Source organism: Gracilinanus agilis, chromosome 4 (genome assembly GCF_016433145.1).
Source record: "Gracilinanus agilis isolate LMUSP501 chromosome 4, AgileGrace, whole genome shotgun sequence".
NCBI lineage: Eukaryota > Metazoa > Chordata > Mammalia > Didelphimorphia > Didelphidae > Gracilinanus > Gracilinanus agilis.
Genome location: NC_058133.1, coordinates 473,992,221 through 474,008,666, shown reverse-complemented (window position 1 = coordinate 474,008,666; position 16,446 = coordinate 473,992,221). Strand labels below are relative to the sequence as shown.

At 38.5% G+C, this 16,446-nt stretch overlaps 1 protein-coding gene across 1 annotated transcript in view; it reads right to left on the bottom strand.

The window, feature by feature from the left end:
- The window catches only part of LOC123244218 (Golgi pH regulator), a 41,284-nt gene extending 27,020 nt beyond the window's left edge, over positions 1-14,264 (bottom strand). The window contains exons 1-6 of the mRNA XM_044672553.1: positions 14,139-14,264; positions 6,675-6,734; positions 5,238-5,341; positions 4,388-4,494; positions 3,781-3,882; positions 1,219-1,339 (exon numbers count right to left, since the gene is read on the bottom strand). Coding sequence (XP_044528488.1) covers positions 1,219-1,339; positions 3,781-3,882; positions 4,388-4,494; positions 5,238-5,341; positions 6,675-6,734; positions 14,139-14,180 — 536 coding nt within the window. The 5' untranslated portion in view covers positions 14,181-14,264. The remainder of the gene's footprint in view (positions 1-1,218; positions 1,340-3,780; positions 3,883-4,387; positions 4,495-5,237; positions 5,342-6,674; positions 6,735-14,138) is intronic.
- Positions 14,265-16,446: the final 2,182 nt, after the last annotated feature.

The window sequence follows — 16,446 nt, the reverse complement described above, 5'->3', positions numbered from 1 at the left end:
CCACTGAGCCACCCAGCTGCCCCCTAAAAAGCAGTTTTGCTGACAAAGATCTGGGAGTTTCATGGACTGGAAGATCAACAGTATGATACAGAGCCAAGAAAGCTAATACAACCTCAGGCTACATTTACAGATGTAAGAATTCCAAATGAGGGAAATGATAGTCCCTCTTTACTCTCTCCTAGTCTGGCTTTAGCTGGAGTATTATGTTCAGTTCTGGGCAATGCATTTTAGGAAAGATATTGATAAGAAGGAGAACTGCCATAGAAGAATCTACTGATGGATTTTGGGGCTATTTTAATCTTGAAAAGACTCAAGGGAGATATAACTAAAACCTCTATGTATTTAGAGGTCCTATGGAAGAGGGATTGGATTTGTTCTGAGTGACCCTAGAAATATGGCAGCAAAATATGGATTTTGCTCCATAAACGTCCCAACAATTAGTTACTCCAAAGCTGACTGGTCTGCCTTTGGATGGGGTTTGGTTCCTCCTCACTAAAGGTTTTTGAGCAAAAGTAAGATGACTCCTTGTCAGGGATGTTATAGACGGGATTACTTTTCTGGTTCAGAGCTGCCAAAACTGAAAACAGACTGCCTCAGGAGACAATGAGCTTCCTAACACAAGAGATAGCATGCCATCACTGTTATAGAAAATGATTCCTATTTATGTATGGTTTGGAATAGATGATCTTTTAGATTTATTCACATCTTCCACAAGAGGCCTTTCCTCTATGGATTGTCTGCAATTTTTATAACTTGTTTGTATATAGTTGTCTGCATATTGTGAAATTAGAACTGGGAGCTCCTTGAGGGCAGAGACTTTTGCCTTTTGCTTGTCTTTTTTTGTATCCACAGCCTTTAGGACAGGGCCTGGCCTATATATAGTATGTGTTTAATAAATGAATATTGGCTATGTATATGTTTTATAGATCCCCTTTAGATGTCTAGCTCCTTAAAAACAGGGACTCTTGTCATGTGTCAGCTTTAGATTCTTCTTAATAATTGAAATAATATATAGCAGTAAATGCTTAATGTCCTAAAATTCATTATTTTCCCTTTTGAAAAATAGTGGATTAGCCTCATGAATAAGCCAATATGAAGGATCAGAGACAAAATATTTAAACATTGTCAATGTAGGTGTGAGGACAGATAGCTGTGTAGAAGATGCACGAACTTCTGAATGTGGCAGAAAAAGAAGAAAAAGGACAAAAACCAAGTTACCTGAGGAAGTAGGACATGTAGGTGTATGGGCAATTGACAGCCCCAAATCCAGATAGCAGGGCCATGAGGGTGACCCCAATCACACCCACCCGACTGATGAGTTGTTCTATGGACAAGATCCCTGAAAAAATGAAATTATATTAGTGACATAGCAACTGGCTTTCTCCTTCACTATAAATAGACAAATTCACCTGGGATTCTTAAATATAACACACAACATTTATGTAGCCCTTGAAGGTTTGAAAAGCACTTTAAATTGATGATCTGATTTAATTCTCAGAATAATCCTGGAAGGTAGGTAGTACAGATATTACCATCCTCATTTTTCAGATAAGGAAATGGAGGCTTACTAAGGTTATGTAACTTGCCCAAGATCACACAGCTGGTAAATATCAGAGACAGGGTCCAAATACAGGATTCTTTGAACTCCAAGACCAGGACTCTTTCCATTATATTAGAGTTACCTCAGAATTCCAACTCTCAATTATCTGTGTATAAGGTATTTGCCACTATTATTTTTTTTGGCAGTCTGGTTTCTCTGTTTGGTGAGCTTCAGGGCAATCTCTCTTCACTTATTGACTGGTATTATGGGAATACCAATTGTTTTTTAAAAATCTTAGAAAAAATTATGAGGATAAATATGTTGCAGAAAACAATCATATCTAATATTTATTTTTCAAAGCCAAATAATGTTTAGATTATTCTGTATTCTGAAAATAAACTGTGATAATTATATATATGTACATATATATAAATATATATGTATACACCCTTATATTTATTTATATGTATATATTTTACTTGACTATACTATGTGGTTTATCAAACATAGTTTTAATATCTTCATTTTTATCTCAAATTACTCTAGAAGGCAGCCCCGTTGGCTGAAAGATTCATATTCTTCAGTACACACATATACAAACACACAAACACACACACACACGCACACACAATTTTTGATTTAAGGTTTTGTATAGGGTTCATTTTTGTATTTGGATAAATGATCATAAGATAAGAAAAGGCTATTTTTAAAAGAGAAAAACACAAACTGTTAGTAATCAATTAAAAGTGATTGATTTCACTAATAATAAAAAAAGATGCAAACACAAAGATTGAGGTACCACTCATCAAATTGGCAAAAATAATTAAAAGCAACAAAACTCAATGCTGGCAGGGTTGTAGGGAAACAGCTACATTCATTCATTACAGGAAGAATTGCATACTGGAATCTTTTTGGACAGCAATCTTGCAGCATGCAGTAAAAGTTACAAAAACAACCATACCCTTTGACTCAATTCCATTGTTGGGAATATACCCTAAAAGTATTATCAAAAACAAAAAAAGGACTATCTATTAAATATTTTCACAGCAGAACTACTTATAATTGCAAAAACTGAAAGCAACCCCAACATCAAATATTAGGGGAATGATTAAATAATTAAAAGAACAAGTATAAGAAATACAAAGAAATAGGGAAGGACCAGAAGTAGAGAATATACCCTATGACCACATAAAAGTAAAAAACAATGGGAACTAATGGACAAAAAAATCCTGAGATAAAAAGGGAGTGAGTAAAAAGTTGTTATGTTATATCCTAAGTTCCATTTTATTTTAATAATATTCCATTTGTTAGAAAGTAGTAATGGACTTAGGGTACAGAATGAGATATTTATATTTCTGTATTCAGTCACTGAGAGATTTGTTTTGCTGGATTATGCGTATTTGCAATAAGTAATTTGTTTTTCTTTTTTTTAAGGAATAGAGGCTAGGAGGGAAAGAAAATAGTTAATTTTTTGAAAAAAGAGAGCAGTGGGGGGGAATGCTACAGATATGAAATGTATGTATTCTCAGGTGAATATATTATCTATATTATCAGTTTTATTTTATGAAACATCTCATGAAGTGGAAGTACTCTGTAAATGTTTGAAACCTAAAAACAAAATATATCATTAAAACTTACAAAAGAAAAAAAGGAAAAATTTCAAAATGTGAATAATTAAAAAGAAAGTTTAACTGGTTGAAGCTTAATGAGTTTTATAAAATGAAGGTGAAACGAGGAAAAAACAGTGATTTCTGCAAAGTTTCTTTTAATCTAGCAATAGTAATGCTTACCTTTCTTTGTTTTTTATTTTTATTTCTTTTAAACCCTTAACTTCTCTGTATTGGCTCCTTGGTGGAAGAGTGGTTAAGGGTGGGCAATGGGGGGTCAAGTGACTTGCCCAGGGTCACACAGCTGGGAAGTGTCTGAGGCCAGATTTGAACCTAGGACCTCCCATCTCTAGGCCTGACTCTCAATCCACTGAGTTACCCAGCTGCCCCCTTACCTTTCTTAACAGAGACTTATACACTGAAATAATTTTGTAATTTCTATACTGACGGAAAATGATTCAGTCCTGGAATCAGCAATTTTCTATCATCTAGGGGCAAAGTGTTAATTTAATTCTAAAAGAGGTCTTAATTGAGTTCAGTGCTAGGATGCAAGATGAGGAAATGTTACTAAACTGCCATTTCTCTGGGAAAAAAAATAATTTTAAAGTAGTTGTTTAAAACCAAATTACTCACCATGTTTTGGGCTGAGAATGGGAAATGGATCTCCTAATTTCCAGAAGAAGTACATGAAGGTCAACCATAAGCCACAGGAAAAAAGTACTCGTTGTCTATGTACTAAGATAAAAGGAGTGGGTTGGGGTTGGGGTGGGGAGTGGATGCAAGATACACAAAAGTTAGGAGCTTGCTCTACTTAGAAACACAAGAATCACACCAATGACCTTCTCTTCCTCTCTCATCCATATATTTGCTATTCATTAATAAAGGGGTGACAGAACAATTTACTTTTTTATGGAAGACTCCTTTATCAATAGCTGAAGGTAAATGAGGAAAAAGAAGGGAAATCTGGCTGAAACAAAGGACAGGGTTGCACTTAGGGGGAGACATAAATAATGTTGAAAGATGGAAGGACATGGTGAAATACACTAAATTCATTCACTTTAATGAGTACCTACTATGTATAAGGTACTGCACCAGGTATCCTCCCCCTCCTTCCCCTCCCCTACCTATATAAAAGGGCAGTGGTTACTTTTCAGTAAGGAGGCAAAGTGTTGCTCTCAGGTGGCCTCAGGCCCCAAACATACTCATCCCCATCCATACCACTGGAAGCTCAAACACTCACAGAGTCGGATGTTGCTCACAATAAAATAACCGATATAGAAAGGCACCATGAAGACAAGGATCAGCAGAATTACACATAGATTCATTTTCCAGTGAAAATAACGGGAACTGAAATGAAATTTGGAAAGGGTCACTGGGAGGATGACAAATTTCAGTCTAATTTCTCCTCACAATTCACCACCTTCCACCTTTGATCTGACAGTCAAACTCAACAGCCCACAGACTCCCAGGAAGCAGCTCAATGTGCTTAGCAGGAAGCATGCTGCGGTTAACAATAATCATACACTTTGGGGCAAGTAAGTGGCTCAGTGGATAGTGTCAGACCTGGAGATGGAAAGTCCTGAGTTCAAATTTGGCCTTAGATATTTCCTACTGGTATGATGCTGGGCAAGTCATTTAACTCCCATTGCCCACTAAGACAGAAGGTAAAGGACTAACACCACCCCCTCCTCCCATAATCATACCCTTTTATCATCTGACACTCCTAAGAATATCAATTAGTTGTTCAGGTTGCTATTGCTTTGTATATGTTGCCACAACCTTAAACATTAAAGGAAATCTGATGACTTTGACCTTTATGTTTGGAGGTACCATCTCACTATATGAATTAAAAGAGAACCAATCATGTATACACCAAAGATTTAGAAGGTTTTTACAGTTTTAATGTCTTGATACAGCTAGACATTTGAGGTGCATTTCATGTTACCATCCTAATTGCTCCACAGGAGAGACTGAGATGGTTATTACAAAAGGGAGCATTTTTTCTATGGCAAAATCCAGGCAACCATTCTCCAGAAAGAATGTAACCCTGGACTCTCCACAAAGAAGGCTAACGGGTGCACACAGCTCACCTGCTATTCAGCACTCCCAAGATTTCGAAGATGATGAGCTCAAACATGGTACAGGAGAAGGCAAAGGTCACAGAGAAGATCACTTGTACTACATACTGGCGCACCTGTCATGGGATGATAAAAGACTACGTTCAGCTCCTGCTAAAAGATGGCCAAAGGAAAGGCTTCCTTAACCCAATGAACCAGAAGCCCTTATAGTTATGGGAAAAGGATGGCATTCACATCTTACTATGAGCCTGAAAGAATAAAAGGGAACAGGCATTGAGTAATAAGAGGAAACAGTAACACTATACTAGTGGGCAACCTCAACTTTTCCCTCTCAGAACTAGATAAATCTAACCAAAAAGGGATCAGGCAGAAAAGTCATAATCTGAAAAATCTGTGGCTATTATTTAGCTTTTGTAAAGTACATAATTATGATTTAATGTGTTATATCTGTAAAGTATGTGACTCCTTGTAGACGGAGAATTTAAAACAAAAATCATGAAGTGAGAGGATAAGGAATAGCTTCCACACTTTGGATACATGCAAATAAAGAGGCTATCTGGTTAATACAGGATGGGGCTCCTCATCCAACCTGAGACTAGGGAACCCCAAAGCAGGAGGGTTGTTATTTGAAAGACCAAAGAATTTCTGTTCTGCCTAATACTTAAGGTAATTTAATCTTTTGTAGATACCTTGGATAGGATCCAGGCAGTATGTGGAGCATATTGCTGAAAGAAATATAACCAAAGTAGAAAAGACCATCTCAACATGTCCAAATTTGAACACAAGATATTAGGTCAGAACCAGACTAAAAGCAAAACAAAAAAACACCAACCTCTATTGCAGGGGCATTTATCCTGGGCATTGTGAACCTGTTTTTAAAAATACTTTGGTAGTTTTATTTCAATATAATTGCTTTCCTTTGTAACCATATGTGTTTTGTTTTATAAACTGAAAAACATTATTATGAAAAAGGTCTGTGGATTTCACCAGAGGACCAAAGGTGATGTATGATATATAAAATGGTTAAGAATTCCTGCTCTGGTGTACAGCACTGAGTGAAGCCAGGTGGGTCTGGTAATTAACAGGAAGATCAGGTCAATAAATAAAAAGCTATATTTATGAGGTTGCATTACACTAACAATTCTCTCTTGTGTCACATTCTGACTATGAAATGTCCACACTGATGTGATTATGAAATTGTTTTCCTTGCCCCTGGCTTCTGAGCAAGACAGAACTTGTATTCCTTCTCTCTTACCAGCTGATTCCAGTTGTCTTTTTGAGATTAGAGTAGCGTAGCCTGCACTGGCCTTATTGTTATATTACTTAAAATGGATGTATGAGTAATAAAATACCATCCAGAGGCTTCTGTATTAATACTGATGTTTTTGTTGTTCTACCCTAAATCAATTTCAGATTCAAATCCCTGGCACGTAAATAATCCCTTCTTACCTCATAGTCCTTGAAAAGCTGTCTCATGAAGAACAACCATCCAAAGCCAAAGAAGAGCACCTGCAGATGGAAAAATAAAAAATCAAGACTGGGATGAGGAAATAGCTAAAACTGACTGAGGCAAAAGGCATCAGATCTTGGTCAGAAGGCCTTACCAGCATGTTCAGTGTTCAAAGGGCCTAATGTTTAGGATGACTGAAATAAACTGTTTCATGGACTGGAGGTTCACAACATCCCTTGGATTTTGCCACCTTCACATCAATGAAAACCAATAACAGAAGGAAAGAGGTTGAAATGACTCAATTTCTGAAATATTTTTCCCAGACAGAGGTTTTTGACCATTTTTGACCCACAGATTCCTCTGGCAGTGCTGATACGCATGGACCCCTTTTCAAGATACTTTTTTAAATGCATAAAATACATAGGATCACATAGAAAATATTACATTGAATATTATTCCACATTGTGACTTTCCCATTGTGGTTTCAACATATTGTGGGTTTGCATAATTAAATGGGAATTTTGGGAGTTTTGCAAAAGTCACAGATGACATACAAAGGCCAGCAGACAACAGAAAAAGTTTATAAACTATATAGCTTATGACCCAAATTTTACAATAAGGTACTATAAATATCCCATAAAAGAAAAATAAAAAATTGAGACTTTTTCTCTGGCTTGAAGATAAGACCAAAAATTTTTTACACAGAATTTCCAGATAATAGGAGTGTGATCCAGTGATGTAGAAGAGATACCTGTATTATACTGAATTGCAGTTATTAAAATATATATTTTTAAAATGTTCACAGTCCTCAGATTAAGAACTCCTGTTCTAGGGCACGTATTGTTATATTTTGTTTCTAGAGCAAAATAGAATCATACAGTTAATCTTGCAATAATATGGTAATAATGGAGTCTGTGGAACTTGTATTCACCAGAAGTTTCCTATAGATGAGAAGAGAGATTTTTTAAGACTCTTAAATCAATCCAATTTATCAATTACTAAGCGCCTACGCTGTGCAAAGCATACTGTTTGATACTGAGTATGGTGGATGATTTCAAACATATCCAGTTTCTACCTTCATGGAGCTTGTAAGTTTGGTTGGTGATATTGTACATATAAAAATAATTACTGCAAAATAATACATGAGAGAGGCCAACAAAGTCATTAATGACCAAGGGATACAGTGGGGGAAATGTAGGAAAGCTATGAAGGGGATAGAATTTGAGCAGAAAGAATGAATGAACAAATAAAAAAAAACACAGTATATGTTTATGAAGTGTCTCTGGGATGCAAATACAAAAGCAAACAGCCTCTGATCTCAAGAAATTTGTATTCTAAAAGGAGGAAACAATACACATAGCGGATCGATGGCCTCTTATTTTGGAAAGTTACAGGGAATAGTGCAGGAGGTCACAGAGGACTAGCCTGATGCATCCTTTTCAGGGACAAACACAGAGCTAATGGTTCCAGATCTGAAAGATTAGTGTTTGGTGACATTGTTAAGAAGGCTGCTGGGACACAGGGTGAAAAGAAGTGAAAGGAGTGGGGTCTTAAAGGATGGGCACAAACTTAATAGGGTGGGAAGGCATTCTAGGGAGGGGGAAAAATGTGAGCAAAGGTCAGGAGACTTTTGTATTGTACTGTACAGGTTTGTCCAGATCACAGAAGATAATAGTTTGGCATAAAAAGGAACAATAGAGATAAGGCAAGAATGATCCCTGGTACTGGAGTGCCTCAAATGCTATGGGAAGGAATCAGAACTTTATTCGAGAGGCCAGTAATTCTCAAAGTGTGGTCTAACAACCCCTGAGGATCCCCAAGACCCTTTCAAGGAGTCTCTGAGGTCAACACTATGTTCAATTACAAAGACTAAGATGTTCCAAATACTCTTCCCTTTTCCAACTAGAGATCTCTGTGAAGCTAGATTTTCTTCATCATATCGTCATCATCATCATCAACATCATATTAACCAAAATAATGTATTGCAACAGATTCCATAAACAGATATGAGAATCAGGCTATCTTCTATTATACCACACATTAAAGAGATTTGAGAAAATATGTAAAGCAATGTCATCGCACTAATTTTTTTTTGTTTTGGAAAAGTTGTTTTTCATAAAAACATTTATGTCAACATGTAATGGATTTAGTGCTATTTATAAATGAAATAATATCTAGAAATTATCAGTTATTTTTCATAGTGTTATTTAACATATAATAGATTTATTCTTTTTTAAATGAATGTTTACAAATGATCTGTTTTAATTTTTAAAACCATAACTATCAATAAACATAATCCACACAAACAAAAACTCTTTGGGGGTCTCAACAATTTTTAAGACTGTAAATGAGTCCTGGGACCAGAAAGTCTGAGAATCACCATGTCGGAGGCAAGTTTCTCAAAGCTCATAATTTCTTCATTAGAATCTTAGTGGTCTCCTGGGCCAACCCACTACAGAAAAAGGCTTCCACTTATAATAACCCTGACAGCTTCTGTTTAAATATCTTCAGTGAGGAGGAAGTTTCCTTTTTTTTTTTTTAAACCATTACCTTAGAATCAATACTAAGTACTGGTTCTAAGGCAGAAGAACAGTAAGGTCTAGGTCAGTGATGGCTAACTTTTTAAAGATAGAGTGATGCCCCCCCAACAACCAAGTTCCATGCCCTCCCCCCCCCACTGAGTGCCAGGTGTGCCCAGCCCTGCCCTTTACCCCATGCAGGGGAGGAGAAAGCATTCCCTTTGGGCTGCTGGGCAGAGGGGGGGTGGGGAATGTGAAAAAATGTCACCAGGTACAGTGGAGAGGGGGAGGGAAGCAGCTCCACCCAAGTTCCTCTGCCTTTGTAGTAACAATCTTGGGGAGGGGAGAAAGGGTGGGAAGCCATGTGCCCATAGAGTACTCTACGTGCCATCTTGGTATCTATGCCATAGATTCGCCATCACCGGTCTAGGCAATTAGGGTTAAGTGACTCACTCTAGGTTACATAGCTAGGAACTATCTGAGGCCAGATTTGGGTCCAGGGCTTCCTGTCTCTATGCCTGACTTTCAATCCATTGGGCCACCTAGCTGCCTCAATGCATTCTACTTTTAAATATAGTAAACTGAATTCCTAGGAAGCTTTTTCTTAGAGAAACTCTAAATTTCCTTCTTTATGGTTCTGCCTTCTGAGGCCAAGTAGACTTGTCTAATCACTCTTCTACACACTGGCCTTTCAAATACTTGTTATGGTCCAATACATCTAGGATACATGCATGAAGAAGGCAAATCTAGCTGTGGCACCAAGAATTGATTGGACTGGGGAAGAGAGTAAAGATAGAGAAGCCATGGGAGGCTACCATGTGGGAGAGAGATACTGTTGAGGTAGAATCAATTAGATTTGAGAATTCTATGAATGCAAGGGGTGAGAAGAAGGAGGAGATAACACCAAGGTTTTAAACGGAAGACTAGGAGAACGGTGGTGAAATTAAAAGGAGGAACAAGTTTTGAAAGAAAATAAAAAGTTGCTTTTGGATATGTTTAAATATAAATGGCTAGTGGAATAATCTGATGAATATTTAAGCCTGTAGGTAGTTAGAAACTTAAGTCTAGTTCTTTTAGTAAAGAGGTAGAGGTTAAAGAAGAGTTGAGTCACTTGAATGGAGGTGATAGGTAAGGTAGTAGAAATGAACAAGAAATGTCAAGGGAAATTGTATCCAGAGAGAAAAGGGTTGAGGGAAGAAAATTGTTTAGAAATATCTGCTGTCAGGAACCACAAAGAGAAAAAGAGAATTGCCCAGGAGACTGAGAAGGGTAGTTAAAAGGGATGTCAGGAAACCAAAGGCCAAGGAAAATAAGAACTGAAAAAAGAAGCTTTGGATTTGGCAATTAGGAGGTCACTAGACTCTTTATTAAGAACTCTTAAATGATATCCTTCAATGATAATGGCTCTCAGATTTTTCTGAGACCACGCTGCTGGTACAAGAGGTTCCAAAGACCTCTGGCTTCCATCTGTCATTGTTTACATGAAAATTTCAGGGGTGCAGATAGTAGGGAGACTGTAATGAGGTAAAGAGGAGTCAAATAAATGTCAGGTGGGATTTCTTTGCATGGGGGACCAGGTGCCTCTCCTTTCTATGCTTTTTTTGGTCTTTCTCTTCTCAGCGTAGAACCAAGTTCTTTTGTGAGCTACGAGCACATGATATTAAGGAAACTATGCTCAATATCAAGCTGGTTTGACTTTCACTAATAAATATGACTTCTTTAACACTTTCCCCCCAACCTGCCCAACACCCCACATATGCACATACATATACACACTCACTTTTTTCCTCTGTGTAAGCTAGGAACCTCACTCTAATACTAGCATACAAACCATCTCTTGAATTCTGGTCTAATTCACTATTAGGGAGGCTCTTATGGATTTTGAAGAGCATCATTGCTTGAAAGAAAGACAGATATATCCCTAAATAATAAAGACTATGTCTATTTAACTTACAAGATGAATATGAATGAGGTTGGAAAAGTCAAGCAAGAGGAATCAGAAATAGTGCATATAGTTGGAGCAGAAGTTCAGGGTCAGAACAACTAGCTAGATAACTTAATAAGAATAAGAAATAGAGCTTTGGACACAAATAAGAAACTGAAGGTCACAAAGTTATTAGAGAGGGTAAACAGTCAGAAAGGGAATGGAGGTATGAAAGAAAATGAAGAAGAGAGACATATGTTTGCCTCTCTCATTCTAGGTTCCCTTAATATTGAGGGAGGGAGCTTTGGAGAGCTCCAAAACTGATGAATGATGAATAAGGTAACCGAGAATCATTAACAGTAAAACCAAAGTAAATATAAATTCTGGCAAGATTAGAGAGAGCAATTAAAAAATGATGGAAAAGGAGAAAGTAATCTCTCTGTTAGTCCTATAAATAAAATGGAAGTTGGAATGTGGATACTTAAGAACAAAGAAATGAGATTGGCAGAACTTTGCCCTTAGAAGGAGTTGAAAATTACACTGTACTCTGGAACTAATAAAAGTTACAAATAGGTGGAAGTAATAGAGGGCATGAGTCAAATATGAACTTCTGTTACAGATGAGATCTCCAGGTTGAAAGTTAGCAAGGATAAGTAGAAAAGATGATCAGTCCAAGGGCAGAAATAAAGATGACTAAAAAAGACACCTTTAATTTGGTGCAAACCGTTTCCCATGTTATTATTTGATATAGCACATACACAAGAATTTCACATAATTATATATTTTGGAGAGACCCTAGTTTTATGTTGGCACTCAAGAGTTATAATGAAGTAATAGATTAACAACAGCTTGTCAAGGCAGAGTATTTTACTCATAAGAAAAAAGGAGAGCTCAGATGAGAGTTTAGGCAGTTGGTCATACATCCAGCATTAAATCTAGGGTTGGCTGAATCTCCCACTGAACCACACTGTCTTGTAGGCTATGAAACATATATGCGCCTTCCAAATTAAACAAGCAACAATATTTTATTGGTTGTAAATTAAGGATAAGCTCACAGATTTAGAAGTGGAAGGGACTTTGCAGGTCAGTCTGTAATTCTGTCTAATTTAAGTTTTAAGCATTGAAAGCAGAAGAAAAACACTGGATGAAATGGTTGGAAAAAAGGTTATCCTACTCAGACAGCTATATTATCAATATTCAAAAGTAGCTTTAAAACAGAACACTATAAATACAGAGGTGCAATAAATGAGGTACAGGTTATTTTGAGGTCAGGAAGATCTGAGTTCAAATATGACTTCAGATACTCACTGGCTGTGTGACCCTGGGCAAGTCACTTAACTCTGCCTCAGTTCCTCATCTGTAAAATGAACTGGAGAATGAAATGGCAAACCACTCCTTTATCTTTTACAAGATAATCCCAAAGTGAGGATATATGTGAGGATAAATATTTATAAACTGCTTTAGAAAGTGCTATTTAAATGGCTTTATAAATATGTTTATAAATATAAATAGCATTATATAAATACTATTATTATCATTATCTTCCATCTACAGACTCTAAGTAGGAAAGGAACCAAGGAAGGATGAGTTCCCTACAAAGCATAAACTGTATCACTCTCCTGAGATCCATCACTATTGCTTTTCCCCTCTTCCATTCTAACAGCAAACCACCCATTAATTTTTCAAGGTACCATAATGTCAAAGAAGAGAATCAGGTGGGAAAGACTGGAATGAATGTTCAGAGAAGTGGACTATTCATCAGGTCTAAGCCATTCTCAATAAACCAGAAAAGAACTCAAAAAGAGTGAAATATTAGGTAGAAGGTAGGAAGACTGTTAGGTGGCATAGTGGATAGAATGCTGGATTTGGAATAAAAAAAAACCCTGAATTCAAATCCAGCCTTAGAAACTTACTAGCTGTGTGACTGGGCAAGTCACTTAACCTGTTTGCCTTAATCCACTGGAGAAAGAAATGGCAAACCACTCCAGTTTATTTGCCAAGAAAACTCCATGTCAGGGGGTTAAGAACAAATGAATCCATTGAACAACAATAAAAAGAAAGTAAGAAGAGGGGGCTGGAACATAAACAAATCCGTATCCTTTTACAGACTTTGAAAGTTATCCTCTTTCAGCACCACTTAATTAGTAAAGAGGGAAGTCGCTCATGTCCCTTAGGAAGCTTTGATGTGTGGGATACAGGATTCCTGATATATTTCGTCCTCTTCTTTTAAGCAACAGTTTGTCCTGTTTCTAACTTTAAAAAATAAAAATTTTAAAAAACGTCCCTTTGGATGCCAGTCACATCAAGCTTTATTGCTGGTTTCTGGACAGCAGCATTCTCCCTGCCAATTCCCTAAATCAAGAGTAGATGTTATAAATAGCAGTCAGCACCTCGTATACTTCCTAGGCTGTGCAACCCTGGGCAAGTCTCTTAACCTCAATTGCCTGGCCCTTACTGCTCTTTTTCGATAAAGGTTTAATAATAAATGACAGTCCGGGAAGGGGCTGCACTGCAAGCTTAGTTGCTGGAGGGCTAAAGTCAAAGGCCCATTGGTTATGCTTACATTATTAGGTGGGGGGAAATTGGAGATAGAAAATAGGCTGCAAATGACTTTCATTCACTTTAGTCTCTAGTTTAATCCTCACAGGCAGCCCGAGAAGTGGAGCCTAAAATTAGCTTGGTTTTAAAAATGGGCAAATTGAGGTACTTGCCCCCTTCACCCAGCCTGTAAGTCCTCTAGGTGCAGCGCTCTGTTTTCGGTCCTCGCTGGAATGGATGATCTCAAGTGGGGGAAAGAACGATGAAGGAGAGGGATAGGAGGGAGCGAGGAGTGAGGGGAAAAGGGATTGGGGGGGGGGGAAAGGATGGAGGGGTTCGGGCCGCAGTGGGGAGTACCTGGCTCACCCCCCTCACCACCACCTTACCTCAGGGATGAGAGGATAGGAGTGGGAGGGGGAGGTGTACATGGGGGGAGGAGCGGTTGTTCTGGTAAACGCACGGGGGAGAGGTCACCTCCTCACCTGGGAAGTGACCACGATGCTGGAATCAATCAGGAAACTCATGAGGAAACTCCCGGGGGCTTCGATCCCCCGCCGGCCCGGCTGCTGGCCCCTGTCTCTCACTTCTCACCCCCTAAAACCACTTACACGCCCGGACCACTGGCCCCAAAGGCCGTCGCCATTGCTTCCGCTCAGTCTGTCACCCGCCACCCCCTACGCCATCGAGGGGCGCCCACTGTTGACCAATCAGCGGGCTGTGAAGCGATGGTAACGCCCTCGAGGGGCGGGGAAAGACTACGAGTGGGCGGGTTGGGGCGGGAGACGAAGGAAAGAGGCGGAAGGGCATAAGGGCAAGGAGGGGAGGCGGGATTAGGAGAGGAGCCGGTTTTAGGGAGGAGGTGTTGTTTGGGGGGCCTAGGCGAAGAGAGGCGGGGCTAAAGGAGGAGGCAGTGCCGACGTAGGAGTGGGGGGTGGAGACAGTCTTTTCGAAACCCTTTGAAAAGTTAGACGAGGTTGGGTTTAGAAAAAAACGTGGAAAGGCTTGTAAGACAATGCAGAGTGAAACAAGCAGAACCAAGAGAACATTGATTACAGAAACAGTAATATTGTTTGAAGAGTAATTGTGAATGACCAAGCTATTTTGAGTAATGACTATTCAAATCAACAAAGAAGGACTTCGAAAGGAAAATGCTGTCCATCTTCAGAGAAAGAACTGATATATATGTACATGCACATTTATATATGTGTATATATATATTAGTCTGGTTTCATATATATGTGTATATCACACTTCTCTAATGTGGGTTTGGGAGGGAGGTAGACAATTCGGAATTCAAAAGAAAGGCGAAAAAAAAGTTATGCAGGATGTTTCCCGATTTTAACTCCTTGGAACAAGAACCAATTTCCCCATTGCTTTAGCACCTAAACGCGAAGGGGTAAGTAACCAGCACAAAAACACTGCACTTCAGATAGTAGCCTTTCGGCAGAGCTAAAAGGAAATAAAGTTGTGCTACACGTTGAAGGGACGGTGGGCAACCGAAGACAATAGAGAGAAGAAGAAAGGTCTTGTGAAATTTTCAAAGTTTTGCACATAGCTTCCATCGTAGCCACCATAATCTGAAAGTTCATCTTTCATTGTAGCCTTTAATCCCTTCCAGGAACCACCCGTTTCTTCTGGACTTTGCTTTGCCGTCTTTGTTCCTGTTTTTCACTGCATAGCACTGTTAATGAATTGGTAATCTTTTTCAGTACCTATAAAATACACATTTCTCAAACTAATGCTGCCTCCAAGAAACTGGCATAATACAGAGATTTTCCAACTGTGTAATTTTATCTTTTAGTAACTTGCCAAACCCTGTGAAGTCATCTCTTGAAGATGGTTGATGACATCTATAACGCAGATTGTAATTGATTTTCTTTGCTATTTGTTTCTTTTTTGTAACTTTATTTTTGTTTTGTAGCTGTATCTTACTTAGACATATGATCCACTCCACCTACATATTGTAACCTTAACTTTCATTCCCAACGAAAATCTTACTATCTAGAGGCATTTTCCCTTAACCCATCTCAATTCCAGTGCTTTTCCTTTTTAAAAATTTCTTATTTATCCTGACTATAGCTTGCATTGTATGTATTTGTTTGCATATTATCTCCCTCATTAGATTATAAACTCCTTGAGGATGCTGTCTTTTACCTCTTTTTGTATCCCCATACCTTAGTGCATTGCATGGCACATAGCAGAGAGTTAATAATTGTTGGTTGACTGATTGTTTCCACTTTGCAGCACTGCCCTTTCCTATCTCTGTGACTTTGCACAGACTGGTCCCCCATTCCTAGAATGTTTTCTCTCCTCTCCTCTTGCCTTTTGAAACCTATAATTCTCCACAAGGCTCAACTCAGTTATCATCCCACCTCCCAGAAGCCCTTCCTAATACATTTCAGTTATTAGAGCCATAATCCTTTAAAATACTACTGATATATTTATATATATATTTACCTAGGAATATGTTGTATTTCCTCTCCTCCTCCAGTAGAAGGTAAACTTCTCAAGGATAAAGTCCAGGGCTGTGTTGGTGAACCTATGGCACATCTGCTGGAGCATGCCAGAGGGGGCTACTCCCTTCCTTCTCTCCACAAGCACCTGAGGACATTTTTCACATAATTCACCCCTCTGCCCAGCAGCCCAATGGGAGCATATTCTCCCTCCCCTGTTTGGGGTAAGCTGGGGGTGGGGTGGGATTCACATACAGCATGAGGGATGCAGTTTGGGTACTTGGTCTCTAAAAGGTTTGCCATCCCTGGTTTAGGGTGTTTTGTCTTATTTTTGATA